At 43.8% G+C, this 24799-nt stretch overlaps 1 protein-coding gene across 1 annotated transcript in view; it reads right to left on the bottom strand.

The window, feature by feature from the left end:
• SLC4A5 (solute carrier family 4 member 5) overlaps nt 1–24799 on the bottom strand; it is an 82703-nt gene that overhangs the window by 30515 nt on the left and 27389 nt on the right. Inside the window, exons 5-15 of the mRNA XM_048513155.1 lie at nt 16969–17129; nt 14417–14569; nt 13900–13995; nt 11708–11763; nt 8887–9044; nt 8207–8294; nt 6226–6380; nt 5113–5268; nt 3925–4099; nt 2887–3020; nt 1247–1518 (exon numbers count right to left, since the gene is read on the bottom strand). Coding sequence (XP_048369112.1) covers nt 1247–1518; nt 2887–3020; nt 3925–4099; nt 5113–5268; nt 6226–6380; nt 8207–8294; nt 8887–9044; nt 11708–11763; nt 13900–13995; nt 14417–14569; nt 16969–17129 — 1604 coding nt within the window. The remainder of the gene's footprint in view (nt 1–1246; nt 1519–2886; nt 3021–3924; nt 4100–5112; nt 5269–6225; nt 6381–8206; nt 8295–8886; nt 9045–11707; nt 11764–13899; nt 13996–14416; nt 14570–16968; nt 17130–24799) is intronic.

Here is a 24799-nt window from a genome sequence, read left to right as displayed (position 1 = left end):
TGGTGTCTAGAAAAGAGGGTTTCCCAAAAGTAAAATAATGGGGTTCTTTCACCTTCTGGGCAGTTAGAGGGCTGAGCTATACTGCTTTCAAATCACCTCACACTACCATAACAAGAAGCTCAGTCCCTGAGAAAAGGTGGGGTATCTGACCAGCCCAGTCAGAAAGAGTATATATAGTCTGCCTCAGGAAGTTAGGAAAGTGAGGGGATCCGTTGCAGACACCATTTCAATTCCCCCACTTTTGCTTCCCCTGGTGGAAGATACTATTGGCTGGGAGACTGCCCATTAGGCAAGCAATCCTGTAAACCTAATCCAACCATGTATGCTTAGACGGCTCATGGAATTTCCTCACATTTTTCTCCATTCATGCAGCCCCTTCTGACCCCTGAAGAGATCATTTCTGAGGTTATGGGAACTATGCAGATGTACAGCTGCATGAACTGCAGGGCTGAATTAAACAGGGATCAGGGAATGAAATTGCTACTTCCCCTCAGCACGCGCACAAGAGAGGGGATGAGTAATTTCACTCTCTTGTACCTGCATCCTTAAACTCACTGCCTACAACCTGTGCAGGATCTCTGTGTGGATCCTGTGACCCTAGGAATGATCTGGGGATCAGGAGGATCTACAGGAACAGAGATCAATGCCGTTCTGAGCAGAATCAGGCTCCCAGGAACCTGGAAGATGCCTTTCCCCTCAGCTGCTGTGTGGCTATGGGAAAGAGAGTCAAGTCTAGGGCACCCCAACAGTAAACCTCGATTGAAAAACATAACATGTAGTTTAGTCTTTCAAATTATAATCCTATGCAAAGTGACTCCAGTCTAAGGCCACTGATTTCAGCTGAGCATCTCTGCATAGGATTATACTGTCAGATGCTTGTAATTTATCTTATTAAAATTACTTGATTTTTTAATACCTAAAATGTTTACATTAAGCATGTAATACCATCTATGTTCAGGTTTTGACTACATCACAGCCTATATTTAGGTCTTGCCATATTACATGCCTCTCTTCCCCACAGCACCATTGCTGCTGGGGCCAGCTCAGGAGCTCACTGCAACATCCTGCCACTGCTCCCTGCTCTGGGCGTAAGCAAAGCAAGGGTTTGGCTTCCATTGCAACCCAGCCTCTATTTGCAAAGATCCATCTGAAATCCAATTTTGTTTAAACCCTTGACGTACAGCAGCCACACAGCTCTGTGGCAGGAGCAAGAGGTAGCAACTCAAAAAGCAGGACTTGTACTCACCTGGGTCTGGGGCAATGCATTCGCACTTATACATAGTCACATAGTCCGGTTTGAAATCTGAATTGATGGGGTAGTATTTGAAGGCGCCGATCATCTTCTTGATAGCATCATAGATGAAGATGAAGCTAATGAGAGTGGAGAATCCCTCCTCAGTGAAGCGTGTGATGTACTTTATAATGAAGCTGGCATCTGTAGCCACCAAAATAAGGCACTGGAAAGCAGAGTGCAAGCCAATCCAGAGGCGGAACTCCATGTAGTCAATGCTATTACCTCTGCAATTGGGAACATCAAGCAGTTCCAATGAAAATAATGTCCTCTGTCTGCCTTAAAGCTCCAGCAAGTCTTGACTTCCACTGGATGCTGGTTGTTTAGAAGCCAAATCTTTCCTACTTCAAGTTATATGCTAATTACATGTTAAAATTTCCTGGAAGAGTCTTTCTCTTTCAGGCCAGATCTTTTCTAGATCTGGTCTCTAGTAAACTGATGGTAGTGGTCATTCACAAGTACTTGATTCAAATGAACCTCTTTTCATTACTCCTTGATATTGTCAATTTTAATTCTTTCTCTCATTGGCTAAAAGCACATGCTTTTCATTTAATCACTAAACTAAAACTTTTCAGTCCAGTTATAAGAAGTCTGTTGGTCACTGAAGTTTTATCTGTCTCTACTAAATAAATAGTTTACAATAAAATAGTGTAGAAGTTTGAGGATGAGCAGAGGGTACCTTTACCTCCGCCTCCCACCTTTTAGGATGCTACATTAAATTCATTAAATTACTCTCTTTCTATACCTATGTACTTCCCTTTATGTTGCTACATGTCATGAATTGGTTATGTTTGTTTGAACTGTGGTGATACACTTAAGGAACTTATTGGTAGTGCTATTTTTAGGCTGTTCAGTTGTATGAGTTTATCTCTTTTCTGCTGTTCCATTTTATTAATTGGGACTTTCTATGATGCTTCACTTTATGGATTGGTCTGTTCTGAATGGAGTTTTTGAACTATGTTGCTTATGTCCAATAAACTGAATATTTTGGAACAGATTTTACTGTAATATTTCATGATTTTAGATAATAAGAAGGTGTGGTATCAGCAGGCAAAGGTGTTGTGTCAGTGGGCAAAGACTTAGGATGGCCGCAGTGTTTTCTGATGACCCAGAGACCATCCAGAATGAATAGGTGGGACTTGCGAGTCTCTTCCTTCACAGGGGATTTTGTCAAATGCCTTGCTGAAATCAGAATATATTACATCCTGGCATCCATTCAATTGACAAACCTGCCTGCCTGCCTGCCTGCCTGCCTGTCGATCATGTCCTTGTAATCCATCAATTGTTTTCAAGATACTTACAAATGGATCACTTTTTAATCTTTTCTAATATATAATATATTGACTCACAGAAGTTCTTAGAATCCATCAGTAAGTTTCTGAAGCACTGTAGAGTGTGGTTTATCCAGCCCTGCAGACTGAAATGTATTGTAGCTAACTAGCTATGCTCTCATTAACCTAGTGCTAGGGTGTTACGAGGGACAGATAATAGAAAAGAAACTATGTAATGATATTTTGCATCAAGAATTAACAACTAAAGCTTGGGTCTGTTTATGTGATTTTGGTTCTCAAGTATGTAAAAATTCTTTTACTCACTTGCTGAAATCATAGAGCAGCTTTTCAAAGATAAGGATGGGTCCAGTACTGCTCAGGATAATAAGAGGCTGTCCAGCTAAAAGGCAGAACACAGAACCTGCCATTGCTGTTCCAAGGAAGCTCTCCATAACTCCCTGGTGGGAAAAAATCACATTGATAAATATCCTTAGCCTTCATTTTTATTCATAAGGTACCCCTCAAAAATCATGACAGCAATGTTACCAGGAAAGATTCCTCCAGGAATCTGTCATAGATACTCTCTTAAAGTCATCTATGCTTGTGACCATCACTATGTCCACTGACAGTGAACACCACAATTTAATTGCTCATTGAATATGGTACTTCCTTTTTACCATAATTTAATTGCTCATTGAATATAGTACTTTCTTTTGTCCATCCTAAACCACCAAATGCATTGGATGCCCCCAAGATCTAGTTCTATGGAAGAGAGAGGCCCCTTCCGCACATGCAAAATAATGCGTTTTCAAACCACTTTCACAACTGTTTCCAAGTGGATTTTGCTATTCCGCACAGCTTCAAAGAGCACTGAAAGCAGTTTGAAAGTGCATTATTCTGCATGTGCGGAATGAGCCGGAGAGAAAAAAGTTCTCTGGATCCACTTTCTCTGTTCCATGCATAATTTTATAAACCTCTATTATGTCTCTCTCTCCCTTAGTTGTCTTTTTTCCTAAAAAGCTCCACATCTTTAATGTTTACAATGGTCATTCCAACTGCAAAATGTGACTGACACCACAGGTAATAAATTTGAAAGGTGTTCCTTTCATGTTGTACCCACCTTCTAAAGGTCAAGCAGAGTGCAAGATAGGTATGCCATCTGAATTGGGAAACTCCAATCATGCCTCAGCAGAACCCAGTCTATTAGCATAGCTGTTGGTCCAGTTCAGGTGAGCCCTATCAATCCCTGTTATGATTTACTTCTTAGATTTGAAGTCATTAGGGACCCAAATATCACAAGCTACCTCTAGTGATAAGGTATCACCATTTGAATCTCAGCCCTCCATTTTGATCCAAACTTACCTGATAGTTTTCTGTAGCATCTCCTAGCAAGCCACCAAATGTTATAGCATTTGTAATGCAGCCAAGGTAGATGAAGAGTATGGCAGAGATAGACTGGATATGAAAGCCTTCATAGAAATCACTGGGAAACCAAGGAAGCTTTCTCTTGATATCCAAATACAGACCACCACAAAACCTGATAAAGATAACAGGCAAGGCGGTACACACTCAACACTAATTTAATACAAATCAACAAAACCTGCAGTCAGTGACTTGAATATAACACCTCAAGCCACTTTGGATAGATTAATTTATTCTTAATGTATTATTTCTATATTATACTTCTCAAGCCACTTTGGATAGATTAGGGTAATTTATTATTCTTCTGATAGCAATATGAAATTGTAAGGCGCCAGGAACAGAGGGAGGGGGAAGTGCACGCATGCACCCCTTCAAGTCCCTGAACACACCCTGCACCCCTCCAAGCCCCTGTCCGCCCCTGGAACACCCCGTCCCACCCCATCCTGTCCCTGCCACACCCCCAGAACACCTCTGCAGAGGTCTGCACCTGGTGCATCGCGCACCCCCGTCCCCTTGGCGCTACGCCTCTGCAAGGAGCTACATTCAGCACAGTAATCTCAGGCCTTTCCATGTTTCGTTTCTCTCCCTTTGCGGCATTGAAGATTTTCCCCAAGCATCAGCTCGGCTTAACATCCTGTTTATCAGTCACAAACAAGGAGATGACTTTCCAATGGACTGCTCAGTATTTGTGTAAATAGCCTTTAGAAACATTAATCACTGATAATTTAATTGGCATAATTTTAATACACGTGCAGTTTTGCAACAAACAAAAAGTCCCAATGCAAATCTATTGGCAGGCATTTGAGTCACTCAGTACCAAGCCAAAGAGACCCAGTGATCAACTCATGTCCGATGACTCAGTCATCATGGCACATTCAACAAGGCAAGTTCAACTGTCAGATGCATTTCCACAATTTTTTTGGCATCCATTATAGTCTGGTCCCTAAGGGGAGATATGGGGGGAAGAATTTCTGACATGGTGGAAAAGTCATTAGTAGGTGGAATGTTTAGCACCCATCAGCTACAAGACCCTGTTGCTCTTTCAACAGGACCTCATCCCCTGCTTTATGTGCAATTTCAGATCATCTGCCTTCCATACTGCTTGTGACATAAAGAAGAATGGCTCACCTTCCAGTCCAAATAAGTTCCTCCCCAATTTCATGCACAGCTGGCATCTCTTCATCTTCACTGCCACTGCCGCCTCCCCCTCCGCTACCACCTCCTCCTGCTCCACCGGCGGTGCCATTCATCTGCCCTGCTTCACTCAGTGAAAACACAGATTTTCTATACAAATAGCAGAGAGTGTTAATAAATGTAGATTCTTCCACACTGTGGCCCTTTCATGCCACTGTGGTATTGCACTTATACAATGATCCAGAAGTACAATTACTTACACAGTGATAATTAAAATGGTTCTTCACCCTTTTACAACCCTTTCATGTTCTATTTCCACACAGAAAGATCCTGAATTGAACTGTCTCCTCCCAGCCACCCACAATAATAAAATATGATAATTTTTTGAAATTGTGAGCTCATGCTCCCTTCTGTATCATTATTGTATAATCTGTTGTTCAAGGAAACATTTCCTGTACTCTTTTCCCCCTTGCAAGCACGTGAACACATGAGGTTGTTTTATATCAAATCAGGACTTTTGGTCCATCGAGATCAATATTGTCTACTAGCAGCTCTGCAGGGTCTTCTTAGGTTTTTCACATCACCTGCTACCTGATGATCCCTTTAATTGGAGATGTTGGGTTTTGAATTTGGGATCTTCTGTATACCAAGCAGATACTTAACCACTAAATCACAACCTCTCCTCAGTTGCAGGCTGTGTAGAAATTTAAGGAGGTATGGACCACATTGCAGGACATTTTAAATTGGCAGTGTTCTTTGGAGAAAGCAATGACAGGTAAAATGCATTAAATCAAAATATGTTTGTTTTATTGACTACGGATAATAAAAGAACCCTGCTGGATTTCACCAGTGGTCTATCTAGTCCAGTATCCCAGTGTTTCAGATAGGACAATTCCCATCAGCCTCTACCAGCATGGCCAATTGGCCATGCTGATAGAGGCTGATGGGAATTGTAGTTCCTGAACATCTGGAGAGCCGCAGGTTCCCTACCCCTGGTCTAGTCCCATATCTTCCATTAATCTTTCTAACTCCCTTTTAAAACCAGCTGTACTTGTGTACTACGTCGCATCAGGTAGCCACAAACAGTATGAAACCGAGCTCCCCTACCTCTTATCTGCAGATGGCAATTTCTTGGGTGGTTCTATCCTGATATTTGGATCCCATTCTCCAGGTGGAAGAACAATGACCTCATCCAAAAACTCATCAATTCCTGCTATCAGGTCCTCTCTGTCTCTAGCTTTGTAGGCAACATCACTGAACAGCTGAAAGTTTAAAAACAGAGACATTATTTGAGCAGATCATTAGTTTTGGACAAAGGAGAAAAGAGAAAGGAACCAGCAATTGTTTGTTGCTCTTCCATCCTGAATATATGTACCATTAAAGGCAAATAATTCCAGAGTGGTAGCTGTGTTGATCTGTTGCAGCAAAATTGCACAGGAGTCTAACCCTAACCCAAAGATTAACACAATTTGTCTCTGTATGAACTTTTGTGAGTCAGAGCTCATTTTCTCAGGTGCACAGAAGTGGGCATCCAGTAGGCTCGATTAAATAGCTGAAGGGGGGGGGGGGCTATTATATAGAGAGGCTGGTATGAAATAAAATCTGATCAAATGAGAAAGTTCACCCAAAAGAGATGTGAGATGTTTCCCACCACAAAAAGCAGAATAGGATAAACATCAAATATGAAGCAGAATTAAATGAGATAGTGAAACAAATTAACAACTGTAAGGCCATTTCCACACGGCACAATTATACCGGATTACAATTGGTACCCCTGCAAAAAAGGCTGCGCTTCTGATTGGTCAGCCCACAGCAAGTGGGGGAAAACGAAGTCCCCACTTTTTTCCAGTTCTGGATAGGGCCCAGCGCAGGCTCAGCATGTCAAGTGGCAACAAAAAACAACGGGCACAGCATCACATCACATTCCCACTCATGTTCTCATATTTTTGTGGAAAATGAGAGACCCCCCCCCCTGAAATGCCCACTAACATTTGGCCCAAAGCTCACATCTCCCTAGCTATGCATTCCAAGCAACTAGTACACGGGCAGAAAAGAAAATGGGGATATTTTGGGACTCCACTCCTTATTAAACCAAGCAAAATGGCACCTGGTCAATACCATGAGCAGAAAACAAGCTTGGGGCAACGTTTCGGGAAAGGCGGGCTGCAACAGTCAGTGGCTTAGCAGAGTTGAAAACTGACATGACGTCCAGTGGGGAGATCAGAGGGGCAGGCGGTGGGGCGGAGAGATCAGGTGGCCGGGCGGGAAAAATAAACTGGTTCTGCTCCCATGGTGTTTGCACAGTAGTGGGTTCACTGTGGGATTTTTGAAAAGAATCACCAAATTGATGATTTTTGAAAATCCTGGGATGAAGGAAATGTCATGGGACGAACCCGCTTTAGGACCAGGAACCATGCAAACTTCTTGGCCAAACCGGGATATTTCCCTTGCTCAACCTGGGATATTTGGACCATGCAGAAACTACCCATGAGGTGAAGTACATGAGTTATTAATGCCTACAGTAAATTGGTTTCAGAGTGTAGTTGTGTTGGTCTGCAGTAGAACAGCTAGATTCTAGCCCAGTAGCACATTAGAGATCCACAAGATTTTCAGGGTATGAGCTTTGAAAAGTTAAAGCTCCTTTTGTCAGATATATGTTGAAGGGAGCTTTGACTCTTGAAAGCTCATATCACGAAAATCTTGTTGGTCTTTAGGTGTTCCTGAACTTAAACCTAGCTGTTCTACAATGAGTTAGGAATCCAAAGTCCTTGTTAAATCCTGGTTGTGGGTACATTGTCTGGAGTCTGAGTTACTACTGGACTCACATGTAAATAAACACAGGGGCTCAGATTCCCTGTGTGAGCTGATGCAAATATTTGAGGAGATGGATGATGCCATCATAAGCATGGGGAAGGATGTAGATAAAAATCAATCCAATAACATGTAGTTCACACCTTGTGTAAAGCTTACCTTCTTTTCGCACAGGATACAGAATACATATGCCCTTCAAAAGAATCAAGTCAATGCACAGTTAGCTTTTGACCCTGAGCGAGCACCTTGAGAAGGTAACAGCGAGAAATGTACTTACATCATCTACCATGAGAGTGGCAATGGCTCTACCAATTTCATTGTAGGATTTTGATTTTCCTGAAGGACCCAGGAGGATAAACAGGAATCTGGCGAATGAAAAAAGCTCATGCACTGACTATCATTTGCAATCATTTTCCTTTGCAAGGTTTTCACCATACAAGCCCCAGGTAAAGAACACTGCTGCGACAAAAAATGCTTTTTTGCCCATTCCACCTATAGAAGAGACAATTCTAGGAGCTGAGTTGTTTCCATTTCAGTAGCTGATAACAAGAAAGGAATATTACTCCTATACTGGTTGGTTGCTAAGCAGGGTCAGTCCTGGCTAGTGCTTGGATGGAAAGGAAGTCCAGGGTTGCTAGGCAAACCACCTTTGTCACAGGATGTAACATTTTTGCTCAGCCCCAATTTGGGTATTTTTGGAAGTTCAAAACTCCAGATAATAAGCAATCAAGAACAAGTTTAACAAAACATTTTGTGTAGCTCCCATGAGTATTTGTTGTAGATAATGTGGGAATTTACGATAAGTAATATTCCTGAGAGAAATCTTTTGTGGGTGGGGTTCAACTTATGATGTTACAGGGTAAAAATACAAATCAGTACTGAAGACCCTGCTCTTCACCACCCATTTGTTCAATCCTCCTTGGGGAACAATTCACATCTTTTTAAAAATTTACTTACCTAGTTGGAACAGGTACTTCCGTCACCCCACCCAGCATGGTGGACTGAACGAGTCGCACAAATGCCACGAATGGCTTGTCCAGGAAGTCCACTTCTCCCACCAGTACATTAGAGGCTTCAGAATCTTTGGGAATCTTCTTTATGAATTTATTTTTGAGCTGTGAATAAATAAGAGTGTCTCAGAAGCTCAGAAATTCCTCACCTTTTTTGGCTTCATCTGAACAGTGCTTGCTGAACAGAGTTCAACAGGGGAGTCCTGAATGTTCAGTTCAGTGGGGAACTTTCTGATGGGTTGTGCCTCAAGATTACATCAGCAATACTAGAATTTGATTGACTCACTCAGGCTCTTTCCGCACAGGCCAATTAAACCGGGATAACACCAATAAAAAAACCGGGGCAGACGGATCCCGATCCTAACACGGATCTGCTCCACGTTTCCCACCCAACCCGGGTTTTTCAAGAATCTGCTATGTGCAATTCTTTTGTTTTAATGCACCTCACAGCTGCAGTCGAGCAAATGGCCGTGGCTGTGAGGTGTGTTAGAACAAGAGAATCACAAAAATTGTGATTCTTGGAAAACCCTTCCCTGGCTCCCATCTGCAGAGCCATGCAGGGGAAACGGACCTTATCATGGCCTGGAGGGGGTGGGGGCGCTTCACAGGCAAGCAAGGAAGATAAAAAAAGCAGGTAGGGAAGGAAAAAAAGAGGTGCCTTTGTGTGAAGTCGTGTGCCCTGCCCTGCTGGCTCTCCACAAGGCTGTGTGAAGGGGCTGGGGCAAGGGCGGGTTCATGTAACCCACCTTTCCCCTGTTTTTATTGGCCCGTGAGGAAAGGGCCTCACTGCTTCCTTTCCAGACACCTCCACAGATACGCAACATATAGTGGCAGAATATTTTGGGTATAACATTCATCCTGAGTGCTCCACATACATTATTTCATTTATCCTTATCCTTACAAGAACCCTTTAAAGCCGGTCCGAATGACTATCGTCACATCCGTATTATAGAGGGAGGAGGGATGTGAATTTGTGACATGGTAGCTTGCTGAGTGCCAGCCAGTGAGTTCATGGCTGAGGAAACATTCAAATCCAGAACTTCCAGCTCATGTTCTTAACCAGGATGCTGCAGCAATTCTTAATAAATTTGGAGCCTTGACCTCTTGGGAAGTTGGGTAATAAATAATAAATAAGGAAGCCAGATGAGAAGCAGGCAGAGCACTTGATTTTATTGGCTTTGTAGACAAAACTGTTTGTCACTCTTGTGGGTCAAGTACTCCTTGTATGGAATAACTGTCCTCCTTTGCATCTGGCCACTCCACTATGATCTTGCCCTTTTCCCTCTCTCCAATCTTTCTGATCTTTTCTGCAGAGCGGAAACACCAGATAATGGAGGCTGGAAGTCTCATTTAATACATCTACATCTCCCTCTCTTGACCCTTGCAGCCATTTCATTATTATTAGTCTAAAATAGGTTCCATAAACTCCAGTCTGGGGTTTATTATAATCTATACACTGGCAGGAGGAGAGGCACGTGAGTTCAGGAAAAAAAAAACTCCCCTCCTTCTAGCCACCCCCTTTCTTCTAATCTTTTAAATCCATGCTGGAAAAAAAAGCCAATAAAGCTTTAGGAATAAGCAGAGACCAGGAGTTAACAGCAACCTTCTAAGCTTCATGGAAAAGGCTGCGTAAAAGTCCCTGTGTAGTGACCCTACTAGGCTGATTAAGCCCTTAGTTCTTTGGGAACTAAATGTTTTGCATATCTCACTGTTAACCCTCCTCATGGCCACTTTTCAAGGTGTTTCACATAATGGATTCGAGTATGAGGTGTAGGCAGCTGCCACATGACGAGGATTCCCCCTGTTGCTTTTGTCGTCGCCACAGGCGGACTGGGTTGTGTATCAGCAGTGGAACCTTCCACACAGGACTTCCCTCCTTCAATCCTGTGCACCTGCTATCTCCCTGCATTTGTGCCAAGGCAGAGCTGTTTTTGAGGGCTTCAAGAAACAAAAATCAATAGTTGCTACAGCATTATAATACTGTAGTGCTCAAAAAGTGCTACATTATAATACATGATAATTCTGTAGCGCTAAAAAAAAAAGCCCTCAAAAAATCCTGCAGTGGCATCGTAGGGATGACCATGAGTGCACTGCTCAGTGGCAGGAAAATGACACCAAATGTGGGTGGGATATTGAAAAGGCACCCTTTCCTCTCCAGATGGCTGCATAGTTTGCTTGGACTGTGCTCGTCCCCAAAAAGACTGGAGCAAAGCAGTTTGGGAAAGAGCATACGACGGACAGGGAAAGGACTACTAAAGGACAACCAAAGCACAGTTGAAGCATGACATGTGCAGATGCTCCATCCCCCCCCCCCCCAAACACTCCACTTTGGAAGCCAAAGGTGAGGAAAACCTCCCTGTGGAAGCAGCTGAGCCTTGGGTGCCACGTGAATCCTTCTCCTTTTTCTTCGCTCCTGTGCCTTTTGTCACTGCCTGACACAAATTTTCAGTTTTTTCCTAGTTTTTCACCTAATTCTATGGGCGCAAGTTTTCAGAAGACACATTGATGACATAGAAAAGACACATTGATGAAACAAAAATCACTGAAGACCTAAACAGCTAGTTAGACATACCGTACATTGTATACATGGGCATGGGTATATTTAGAAAATATTGTAGAGCTAGTTATGCCTGTACAACCATTGGTAACCAACAGAAAACATGGATGAATATGACAGCCGGTTCAAATTCTCTACAACTTGAGAAGCCACTTATGACACTTCAACAGGAAATTTGGTTCTCATAAAGGGATTGGGAAGGACTTCCTACCTGATCTGTGCTTGGAGTGTCTGTGATGTCATTCATGCTTCTGCTTTGGGCATGGCCTAAAGGGTGAAATATGCATATATATCCAATGTGAGAAGCTTTTGTTTACTACAGAGGTGAGGAAACTCAAGTACATGGGCAGGAAAAAAGTCTCCATGCATCCTTCTTATGTAACCCAGTACTGTTATCCCCAGAATGTCCCTACTGGTTTGAGAATATCTTGCTGTTGTAAAGCCATTGTCCTACTAAGTGGGTCATGCCAAGTAGGCATGGGAGGTTTGTTCCCTGCACAAATGAGTGCAGCAGCTGCTTTCTATTCCTGGTTAACTGCTCAAACCAGAAAATGGTATCTTATGATGTATTGTCAAAGGCTTTCACTACCAGAATCAACTGGGTGTTGTGGGTTTTCTAGGCTGTGTGGTAGTTTTAGCTCTAATGTTAGTTAGAGTAGGTCTGGTAGTTTTAGCTCTAATGTTGTAGGAGAAACATTAGGAGCTAAAACTACCAGACCATGGCCACCCAACCTAGAAAACCCACAATAGTCAATTGGCATCTTTTGAGTTTTTTGGGCCCTTGTGTTTTTGGGCCCCTTCCTTCAACTCTTGTGTTATTTTCAAGTTATTATCATTATTTACATATTGGTCATATTCAGTGGTGGGATCCAAAAATTTTAATAACAGGTTCCAATGGTGGTGGGATTCAAACAGTGGCTCCGCCGCACACACGCACCTCCAGTCCCTATTGGGCAGGGAGGTTGCTTTAGTAACCCCTTCTCGGCACTCAGAAAAAATTAGTAACCACTTCTAGAGAAGTGGTGAGAACTGGTTGGATCCCACCTCTGGTCATATTTCTAAACTTAATTTTCCTGCAATTTACAATTTTAACAAATCACAAAGAAAACTAACATCCACAATTAAACCCAGCAGAACAAGATACAACTGGAAATTAACATAAACCATCCAGGACAAATTAGCATCAAATTAGTATAAGATGGTCATAAAACATAATCTTCACTCAATTGCTCTGCTGCAAATACCATCCTAAATAAGTAGTTCTTATGTCATACAGAATTGGGCATGGAAAGATGCTGAGCAGACCTTGCTAGGGATAGTATTCCATTAAGAGGATGCTTCTAATAAAATCCCCTGGAGCAAGTAGGCAAAAGGGATATGGAGCAAGGAAGCCTTGGATAGCCTCAGGGAATGGGAAGGCATGTTCAAGAACTAGATCCTATGAATGAATTCTGTGTGTTCTTGATTGTCTCTGCCATGGAGCACACTTCCTCTTCCACTAAAACTTCCATGTGAGCAAGGTCCTGCTAAGAATCACTGATCTTGCACAGATGGAAATTTGTAGCAGGAAGTGTGGTTCACACTAGTGACTGTGTAGCACAAATGGAACTCATTCATAGGATCCAAGCCTGTGCGTTTTGGAATGAACAGAGAACAGGATCGCACTTCTTCTTAACTCAGCTATCACAGAATACTGCCTGCAAATGGAAACATCCCCCTGCCTTTGGTAGGACAGCTTCTTACAGGTATCTGCGAATTCGCTCTCTAAGTTTGGACAGGAGACTAAAGAAGATGGGGAAGAACAGGAGTCTCTTCTGAGGAGTGTGATAAATGTCAGTGGTTCTCACCTCTATTGTCCTCCAAGGCTTCCATTTATCCCTGGGAAACGGATCTCTGGGCAACCCCTTGAACATGGTTTGGGGAGAACATTTCTGGCATCACAATTTTAAATTTCAAAAAAGCAACTACAAAATCAGGTCTGAAGAAAAGATGGAAAATTGACACAGAAAATAATGGTGTGCCATGGATTGGTAATAACGTTGTCTGAATTCTCCATGCAAGTGGATTTGATGAGTGATGAGTTATTCTGGACTAAACAGCTAGTGTAGAAGGCACACAGCCCATTTTTACCTCGCTGTATTAGCACAACATTAATTCTATTCTGGGAATGGCCCTTGAGGCCCAGAGAGATCAGGTTGTGCCATGGTGTCTCCTGTCTCAGTTCCTCTTCAGAAATAATCACTTTCCCCGCAGAAATACAAGTCTGTGCAAATGTTTAATAATGGGATGTGTCATGTGTGCCTCCTTCCAGTCATTGGGTTACCATAATAACTTATTCCTTGAATATTGATTTAATTATTTCTTCTAATTCTCTATGCCATGACGGGCTGGAGTAGAACTCACGCAATCGCCCATAACTTGTGCTGTGTCTCATCCTGAGGTCTTCAGTCGAGCGGTGAAAGCTGGCCCCTGCAGCAGGACTCCGGACAGGGCTGCGATCTGTGAACCAGAACACAGGTCTTATACTGAATCAAACCATCCAACTCAGTATTATCTACTGAAGCTGGGCAGTAGCTCTCCACACTTCCAGGGGGACGTCTTTCACATCACCTGCTACCTGATCCTTTAGATTGGAGATGCAGGAATTGAACCTGGGATCCTCTAGATGCCAAGCAGGTGTTCTACCACTGAACCAAAGCCCCTCCCCAAGGTGCAGTGTGGGCTTGTGTAACCATATCAACATGGCTAAAAGGCTGTGGGTGCCTGCTAATCAGCAAGAGTATGCATGAACTGCCCTTATCCATTGTGGGAAGGATCCCACGGTTCTATTACACTAAGGAAAGAAGACTGGAAAGACTGCCATTTATAAGATGTTGGCAATTTGGAGAGCAGCCATGACTCAAAAAGGGTAGCGACTCACTTGTGTTTGAGACAGATTTGCCAATATCCGCCAATGATCGATGAATAGGTTTCTTGGTCTGGTGACGGTGCCTTCTCAGGAGCACATAACTTATTTTTTCCCGCAGTTCTGGTTTGAGCAAGCCATCCTCTATTTGCTTTTCAATGACATCATCTGAGAAAATTAAATTAGATTTTTTTAAAAAAGAGATAAATGCAACTGATGCATAAAATCAGCATCACCCAACTATTTCTTAATACCCCCCTTTAAAAACATGTTAAAATGCCACACTCCCTCTGGAACTCGGCACAAACGAGAACTGCACAAGCCAAGGAGAAGCTGCATCCCAAGGCATTCTGCACTGCTGGCTAGGTTGCCAACTTCCAGGTGGCACCTGGAGAACTCCTGGGATTATGGCTGATTTTCAGGTGACAGAGATCAAGTCTCTAGGAGAAAATGGTGGACTCCTTGGGAGGGTGGACTCCATGGCATTATACCCTGCTGAAGTCCCTCCACTCCCTAAACCAGGGGTCTGCAACCTGTGGCTCTCCAGATGTTCATGGACTACAATTCCCATCAGTCCCTGCCAGCATGGCCAATTGGCTTGACTACTCAGCATTTTCCCTGTCCCAGTTTGCTGACAGCAGCCACCTCTCCATGCTGGCAGGGGTAGTCCATGAACATCTGGAGAGCCACAGGTTGCAGACCCCTGCCCTAAACCCTGCCCTCCTCAGGCTCCAACACCAAAATCACAAGACATTTCCAGACCCAGAGCTGGCAACTCTACTGCTTGCTCAGCCAAACATCTACAGAGAGGGCAGCTTCATGCCTAGGCCTAAAACTGAGTGCTGAATGATTAATACATGTTTGTCCTCTAGGCATGCAATGATATGTTGTTGGAGCATTCTTAGAATGTCAAACACAATACTTATGGGTGTCAGCTGTCAATAATCCAGTAGTGAAAAATCTAGAGAGAAGCATGCATGTACCCACTAGGGAATGTGCCCAAGCCATGTCTGACAAACAGCAGAAGCTTAAGGGGCAAGCATATTGCTGTGCTGCATGCACAGTGACAACACTTTTAGGAAAAATTGGAAGTGATATCATGTTGTTCTAGGGGCTACCATAGAATTTCCAGAGTTTCATAGAGTGACATGATGTCACTTCTGCCCCCCAGGAAGTGACATCATAGACTACTCCAGTATTAAAATTTCCCCCTCCTGCCATAGCCTGGAAAAGTGCCAGGCAATGCAGGGATGATGGTGGAGATGGAGGTTCCCCTGCCCCTAGTAGGAGAACTGTCAATCTGAGTACCAGCCAGAAAACTAGAATGAATACATTTAACCATTTTTAATGCCCATTAACAAACTGACTCTCCATTAACAAACATAATATCTATTAACAAACTGAAACTTAATCTCAATGTGATGCATGTACTATTGGTGGGCAGAAGGAGTGATGCAGAATCTGAGGTCTCTCCTGCACTGGACAGAGTTTTGCTTCCTTTAAAAGAGCAGGTCAGAAGCTTGGTTGACTGCTGGATCTGGGTTTGCGGCTGGATAAACAGGTAGAAATTATGACCAAGAGTGCCTTTTGCCATCTCTGTCTGGCTATTTGCAGCATTTCCTGGGCAGAACAGTTCTGATCACTGTTGTATGTACTCCTGTAACACTTAGGTTGATTGTAAGAATCATATCACTGCAATCTTGACCCACCTACATTGGCTCCCAATTTTCTTGGCCAGTTCAAAGGAATGGTGGTGGAAAGAGCCATCAAGTTGCAGCTGACTTATGGTAACCCTGTAGACTTTTCAATACAAGAGATGTTCAAAGGTAGTTTGCCATTGCTTCCCTCTGAGTAGCAATCCTGGACTTCCTTGGTCTTCCATCCAAGTACTAACTAGTGCCAACCCTGCTTAGCTTCTAAGATCTGATGAGATTGGGATTGGGCTAGCCTAGGCTGTCTAGGTAAAGGTCCAGTTCAAGGGGCTACTCTTAATTTTTTTTTTTAATACAGGACTAAATGTACCTCATTGGTGATTGTAGTGATTGTTGCAATTTAGCAACACATCCTTATGGGAACATAGAGAATGGGAGTTTCTAGAAGATCCCTTCTGGCTGGAAGGGGAACTGAAGGCAGTAGGGCTTCGAGAGTCATCAGAAAAACCAGGAGAATACTGTGTTTGCTTGTCAATAAAATATTATATTTACTTTGACTTTGGCGTGCCCCTCATGTGATTGAGTGCTAACTGATTTCAAAGCTTAAACTGATCGTGCCTGTGGTCATTTTGAATATCTGAATCTCTGTTTTCTGTCTGCCTCTTGGATCTCTAATATGTTGAAAAAAATGTGCAACGTTTTGTTTCCCACACTTTACCACTGGATTCAAAATTTATATCTTTCATTATGTGGTTTATATTCCAAAACACTGGGAACCTTGTTTCCTTGCCCATTCTTTGTTTCCTAGCCCAGGGATGGATTGGATGTTGCCTTGGTAGTGGTTAAAATAACTTTTTATGTACCACATTTATTTCAGTTCTATCGCAGTGAAAATTTTGGCTGGACTTGAAATACCTATGATTTGGGGCAAGGAGTAACCATCTAAGTCGAGTATCACTGTCCCTGTCTGCAGGCAAGTGCGTAGCTCAAACAAGCTATGTAAAGATAAAGTTGACACGTGAGGTTTGCTCCATCTCTCTCCTCCTTCTTCCACCTTCTCTTCAAACTTAATCCACCTGGAACAAAGAAAGAGGAAGCTGTGATTGGCACAGAGGGTAAACCTACAGATGGCATAGACATGTACCAAACCTAATGAGAGCCTAGGATGTTGAAATTCTGTCCAGGCGGTATTTCAGATGTGGGTTGTCCTCTGTGTTTGCAGGTAAGGGATTAAATTGCAAAATAAAAACATATTTTAAGAGCAGCTGCTGCAATAAGATTTTTGTACCTTATACTAATGTAATGTTTAGGGTCCCAAATGCCCAGTTAAGGCAGGCAATTGCCCTCCAACTGCTTCTGCTCCCTGCCGACTCTCAGCTGGTCAGCAGGTAGAAGCAAACCAGGGGAAGAGATGGAGCGATTGGCACTGTCTTCACAATGACATCACTTCTGGTTTATGTGGAACTTCTGGCATTGTGCTGGGGGAATGAATTAGCACTCATGAAAAACTCTATGGAAATCATAGAGGGTTTTTTTTGCAAGTGCTACAGTGCCCCCTCCCCCCGCACCCCATGCTGGAATTTCTCCATAGACTGGAAATTATGTCCTCATGGAGATGATGCCAATCATCACCCCCAACTATGCCTTCCCAAACCTCCTGCAGGTTGCAAAGAGGGACCTGGCAACCCTAGTAATGTTACTATGATGAATCACCTTGTTTTGAGAAAGAGAGTCGTATCATTGCCATGGGTAGCTAGTTCATGTCCTGTTGTACAGTTGATAGAGAAAGTTTTGCTCAGAACCGTCTGATTATAGAAAGGTACTAATTAATCTTTCATAGCAACCTGATAAACCTCTTAATCTCAGGAACATGCCTTAATCTGAGGAACATGAGAGCCAACGTGGTGTAGTGGTTAAGAGCAGGGGGATTCTAATCTGGAAAACTGGGTTTGATTCCCCACTCCCCTACCCGAGTGGCAGAGGCTTATCTGGTGAACCTGATGTGTTTCCACACTCCTACATTCCTGCTGGGTGACCTTGGGCTAGTCACAGTCCTTCGGAACTCTCTCAGCCCCACATACCTCACAAGATGTCTATTGTGGGGAGAGGAAGGGAAAGGAGCTTGTAAGCCACCTTGAGTCTCCTTACAGGAGAGAAAGGGGGAGTATAAATCCAAACTCCTCTTAAAATAAGAGTACAGGCTGCCCTTTTTTCAGCCATGTCCTCATCCTAAGAACCAGGTACATCTCACATCTAATTTGGTTTCACTGGATTCAGAACACCCCTTTCCCCTGCTCTTTTGCAATCCCCTCATACCTGTTCCCTTTCTGCTTATTTCACCAGAACTGCCACAGACTCCAACAGAATTAGTGAAGATACAAAACCTTCCTCTCCTAAATTCTGCTCTGGCCTCAGAGGAACAAGTCTCTGGAACCCAACTAGGAAAAGAAGTCCAGAGTAGATCTACCGTTTTCCAGCTATGTGAAAACTCTTCCCCTCACTCTTAGCAAGCCTATATACACTTGATATATGTTTGGAAGTTCTGATAGTCTCTCTGTATTGAAAATACCTACTTTAGAGTTTGGAGGCCAGGGGTCCTTGCCTGCTTCTAGATTGCTCTTAGACATGTCTGCCACAGGAAGCCTACTAGAAATTTATTACTGGGAGAGTTGCCACTAAGGCAAGGCTGGGGCGATCACCCCACACTGTTTCAGGCAGCATCTGACCTGTTCTCCTGAAGTAATTTTGCTCATGGCCAAGTTACTGGTCTGTTCCAGGAGTGCATATATCAAAAAAACCACTTTAATCCTAATTTTGCACACTCCTTTTAAGAATATCTACACTTAACCACACATTGGGTGGAATAATTTGTTTATACTACATCATTTACATTGGTTGTAAGGCTGTTTTTTGAACCTCTCACCTCCACCTCCTTTTTATTCCTCTTAGGATGTTCCCTAGGAGCAGCCTAGCTCAGTCTACTGGTGACCGGCAGACTGTCTGTTGAGCTGTCCAGGCCTGGGATTGGCCCTTCAGCTTTCCTGCCCACCCCCCTTGATTGCAGCCTGGTTGAGGTTGTGCTGTCTCTGGATATAACATGAAGTTCAATAATGTTATTTATATGATAGTTTGGTTATAGGTTATTTTGATTCCTTATAGTTTCTATCACATATGTTTCTGTCACACACTGTAATCCCTCATATTGATGTTGTTACTGCTCCAGGGACAGGCAGTTTTTTTGGGCTGAGGGTCATATCTGAGTCTCAATTTGCTTTTGACTGTTCATAGTTGGACCCCAGCCAGCTCTGAATGCCTGGAGAGTAGCTATTCAACTTGGAGCCCTTAAAAGCAGGCAGAGACACAGATGTGGCCTTCTATCACACTCAGACACTCTCAATAGTTTTTGGCCCCTGAACTCTTTTCCAGGGCTGTCGACCCACCAGCCAATGCCACAGTGATCCAATGCTCCTGACACATTCTGAAGCAGCCTGAGGGTGGATCCACAATCCCTCACGAGCTGTTGGTTGCCCCAGGCTTCACAATCAATGACTACATGATCAATGACCATTGTTATAAACCAATAAATGAACCTAGGTCCTTTGGTATGTGTGCCCAAAGGAGAAAATTTATTTGCTTATAAAAAGAGATTTCTGTTTGACCTAGTTTGACAATAGTGCAAACATATATACTTGCTAATAACTGTAGGAAAACATAACATAAAATTCAGAAATGCAATGTCACCTGGAACCAAACCAGGTGTTTTGCTGAGTTTCTGTCCTCCTAGCTGTGATTGGTGCCCCGGGTTAGCAGTTCCCCCCCATAATAACTGATTTTAATTGTGCTTTGAGGGAAAGGACCTTCAGAATGGCACTGCAAAACATAGTTTTTGCAGACAAAAAACCAAAACACACCAGTATTTATTTTTCGTTCCCTTGAAGGAAATGTGTTTAGCTTCAAGTTGCTTACTTGAGGGGTGCTTATTCCTGAATACTCTTAAATGGTCCTTTTTGTCAACATAATGGAGGAAATAGCACTGAAAGGATGGTTCTATAGCATGGTAGCAGAAGGGATAATCTTTAATAATTTTGCAGAACAGCAGATACTGGGCAGTGGGGAAATCACTGAACTGGGATATGGTTCAAAACCATTGTTCAGAATTTTGGCAAGTGCCCACTGATGAAGGGGTGAGAAAAGCTACTGAAATTCACTCTTTTACACACCTCTTTCACTCTTTTACACACCTGTTAAACATGTGGGAGTTCTGTATTTCTTTGCACCTTGACTTCAAGACTGAAAGTTCCCTTTAGCGACAGGTGTGTGGGAGCTCGTTAGTCATATTCTAGCATTCTCTCCTGACGTTTCGCCTGCATCTGTGGCTGGCATCTTTAGAGGATCCTCTGAAGATGCCAGCCACAGATGCAGGCGAAACATCAGGAGAGAATGCTACTAGAACACGGCCATACAGCCCGGAAACCACACAGCACCCCAGTGATTCCGGCCATGAAAGTCTTCGACAATACGTTTCTGTTTTAACTTACCAATAATTTATTTCCAAACTGTTATTATGCCAAACTGTTCCTGCTTCTTGATAGTCATGCACAATGACCAGTCATCATATTCTGCTGCAACTGCTTTGGATAGAGAAGGCTGGTTTCTTTTGGGGATTGCTTTGTCCTCTGAATAGTATTCTAGGGCCCTGCTTCCTCACGAGTTGGGCTCCAGCCCCTCTTCCCGGTCCAGCAGCTTACTTGCAAGTAAGCAGGGCTCTGCACCAGGGGGGCGCCTGGAGGGGGTTTTGCCTCCAGGTGCCATATGGCCCACATACATCTCTGGGGCACAGGCAATGAAAGCAAGAGGAGACCTGCTAGTTTTAAAAAAGGGCAAACACTCCACTGGAAGGAAAACAATTTAAATGCATAATTGTACAAAACATTCTTTGCATGTATTGGGAGGCTGAACTGTTGGGGTTTTCTCCTACCTATCAAGTAAATGAATGTTCAGGAAGAAGGGCTTCATCCATCCTGAATGCTGAGTATGGACACTCACATATCTGGCAGTGGATGGACTGATTGCCCTTTTCTTTTTCACACACCCTGACAGAATAGGTGGGAATAAGTGAAATGCAGCTGCCAAATAGGCACTTCAAAAACCATATTAATTTTGTTTGGAACTTCAAGCAGGGCGTGATTATCATTATTCCAAATTTCCAGGAAGGTTGCTGGTTTGGGATTCTGTTTGTGGTATTTTTTTTTAATTTCTCCATTTCAGAGTGGTTGGTTTCATTGCCAATTTCCCTTGTTTTCCCCTCCTCCCCCCGAGGCAGCAGGAGGCAGGCAGGAGGGAGGGAGAGGAAGCATGTCCCAGCAAACTGCTGTTTGGCAGTGAGTGTCTGCTTTAAATGTCAAGGGCTAATATCCTCAATAGTGGCAGACCAGGTGCTTCAGAGTTTAAAGGAGACTGCTGAGATCAAGGGGGCATGTCCTTTCTCCTCAATCCTTTGTCTTCCTAAAACCCTCCCAATAAATGATTGTTATCCTGACATTTCGGGAGTGTTTGGGCTGTTTTCAGATATCCCTGAACTGACCTGAAACAGTACATTTTGAATTTAATTTCAGCTTGTGTGTACCGGAAAACACACCCGTACTGTCAAGTCACTGGGACTTGTGCACTTAAGCGCCATCCTTTAAGTCAGAGTACTTAGAGGGGTGTAACCGTAGGCATAAACTACAAAGGTTTGTTAATGACAATGAGCCATGATGAGTAAAGGAAGCCTCCATATTGAGAAACCCAGGGCAAAGTGTCAACACCTGGAAAGGGCTTAGATCTCTTCTTGTTGGCCCTCCAGGGCAACCCACTAGCCACTGTGTAACATGGGATGCTGGATTAGAGATGCCTCTGGTCTGATCTGGCAGGATGTTCTTATCAAAAAGATGAAAAGATTCAGGGGGACTCTACAGGGTGAACTGAAGGACATAAGAGCCTCACTGGATAAGATCAAAGCAAGTAGCATTCACAGTTACCATGAGTCCAACCATGACTCTCTGTTCAGTTATCCAGGGTAATAGCCATGGTGTGTGGACAGGAAGAATAATCTAATCTTCTTTTAAAGTCAATCTAAACTAGTGACAACCATTATACCTTGTGGTAGTGCATTCCATAAGTTAAGTATACACACAGTGAAAAATTCCTTCCTTTCTTCAGGGCAGAAATTACTGCCAGTCTGTTTCAATGGATGCTTCGAAGTTCAGGTACTTTAGAAGAGGGGGGAAAGGGTTTTATTTATTCATGTAATTGCATAATTTAATGATATTTATGAAACTGTGCATGGTTTGGAGAAAGTGGACAGAGAGGATTTTGTCTACCTCTCTTGACACCTCTCCCCTTCTGCTTTTGGTGCATGATTATAGATGAAGAGATCGGCTGATTGTTGAGAATGCCTAACCAGGGATTGGTGGAGATGCCTCTGCTGTCTGTTCCTACCCCCTCCCACCAGTGAAAGCATGTTAGACAAGGTCATTATGTGGCACAGGGTGGATACTGCTGGTGCACATGGACAAAAGAGACATCAGACTTACTAAAAATCTATCTTATTAACTGCTGGACCTCATGGCATTGATCCCATTTCAAAAATGGCATAAAGACCCATAAATCCTTTTGTTCTTTAGCTGAGCTCAGAAATACTATTTAAACCCCTGGTTTGCTCCACCCCCTCAGAATAAGAAACGATAATAATAATAATGCAAAATAATTGGTCAACATTTATAAAGCCTATGCTGGGAAGAGAAAATTCCATGTGGATTTCATTTTTCAAAAACTCTGCTAAGCTTATAATTCAATAAAGCAAGGACTTTTACGCTTCCTCTAATACTTTGACTAATGGTTTGGGGTTTTCAAAACAGTTCTGTTTGTAGATGTTTGTAATAAAAGAGCAGGTTACGTCTTTCACTGTTGACTGTAACAAGAAATTCAAATTTCCATATTGCAGCTAGCAGAATCTTGGTGGCCTCATAGAACCGTTTGGGGAACCCTCATTGCATGGTTGGCTTACACCTGTGGGATAAAGTCCTAGAGGACAGGGTCATCTGCTTCTGTCTGGATAATGCTTTAATTAGGACCTGATTGCTGGGGAAGGGCTGGAAGAGATGGAATGTCAGCTGTGGAGACTCTGCTAAAGATCTGGGGGATCTGAAGTTGGCCCCTGTCTTAGAAAAAGGGCAGAGGGAAGGAAAGATGCTATCAGCAACAGAAAAACAAAATGCACGATGCAGCAGTGACTGCCAGCAGGCACCTGAAGAAGGCTTTGAGTGACATGGAGTGAGGTGTAACAGGGGCAGACTGGGTAGTTACAATAGTCCAGGAGCAACCCACAAGCTACCATCTAGCGCTGCCAGGACCATTAAGCTCAGACCTGGTCAGTGACATCAGCAGTGAATATTGGCTTTTATTGCAAAATAAAAAGTCCGGACACCCCCTTTGCATATCTGGACGGCCCCCCTGCATGTCTGGACGGCCCCTCTGGGTGTCCTGACACCCGCTTTGCATATCCGGACGGCCCGCCCGCATGTCCGGACATCCCTCCGCGTGCCCAGACAGCCCCCCTGCGTGTCCGGCACCCGCTTTGCATATCCGGATGGCCCGCCTGCGTGTCTGGACGGCCCCTCTGGGTGTCCTGACACCCGCTTTGCATATCTGGACGACCCACCCGCGTGTCCGGACATCCCGCCGCATGTCCGGACAGCCTCCCCACGTGTCCGGACAGCCCCCCACGTGTCCGGACAGCCCCCCGCGTGTCCGGACAGCCCCCCCGCATGTCCGGACATCCCCCTGCGTGTCCGGACACCTCCTTTGGATATTTGGGCGGCCCCTTGCGTGTCTGGACGCCCCCTGCTGTCTGGACGGCCCCTCTGGGTGTCCTGACACCCGCTATGCATATCCGGACGGTCCGCCTGCATGTTCAGACGGCCCCCTGCGTGTCTGGACAGCCCCCCTGCGTGTCCGGACACCTCCTTTGCATATAGCCCAAGTATTACACTAGGGACAGGTCTGCTCTGAGCAAAATTCAGTTAAATAAGGCCTAGTCAGGCTTGTAGCCCAGGTATTACACTAGGGACAGGTCTGCTCTGACTACCTGGATTTGTCCCTTTCTATGGAGACCCAGGTAGCTCGTTTAACCCAGGTTGCCCTTTTCCACCTTCGCCAGGCTCGGTGGCTGGCCCCTTACCTCTCCCAGCCTGACCTGGCCATGGTGATCCATGCCACAGTCACTTCCAGGTTAGACTACTGCAACTCGTTCTATGCGGGCCTTCCCTTGTGGCTGATCCGGAAGCTAAAGCTGGTCCAGCATGCAGCAGCACAGCTCATCACAGATTGCTCTCCTAGGGACCATATCTCCCCTGTGCTATGCCAGCTGCACTGGCTCCCAATGAAATACCTGATCACCTTCCAGGGGAAGGAGGACTGGTGGTACCTAATATTAAATTGTATCATTAAGCAGTGGGATTGGTTTGGATTTCAGACTGGATTAAAAATCCAGATGGAAGAACTGTCAATTTGGAAACTGCAGAACTGAATGTTGGAATTCACAGTTATTTATGGACAGCGCAAATGAGACTGATGAAACTTTCAAACATAAAATATCCCCACATGATAAGGAATGGGTTTATGGATATCTGGATAAAAATGTAAAAAATATTAAGTCCCCCAATTTCACCATTAATGTCCCCACTAAAGAAGAAGAAGAAGAAGA

The sequence above is a fragment of the Sphaerodactylus townsendi genome, linkage group LG12 (assembly GCF_021028975.2).
Source record: "Sphaerodactylus townsendi isolate TG3544 linkage group LG12, MPM_Stown_v2.3, whole genome shotgun sequence".
Taxonomy (NCBI): Eukaryota; Metazoa; Chordata; class Lepidosauria; order Squamata; family Sphaerodactylidae; genus Sphaerodactylus; species Sphaerodactylus townsendi.
Note: the sequence above shows the minus strand (reverse complement) of the source record. Positions and strands in the feature narration are given on the sequence as shown.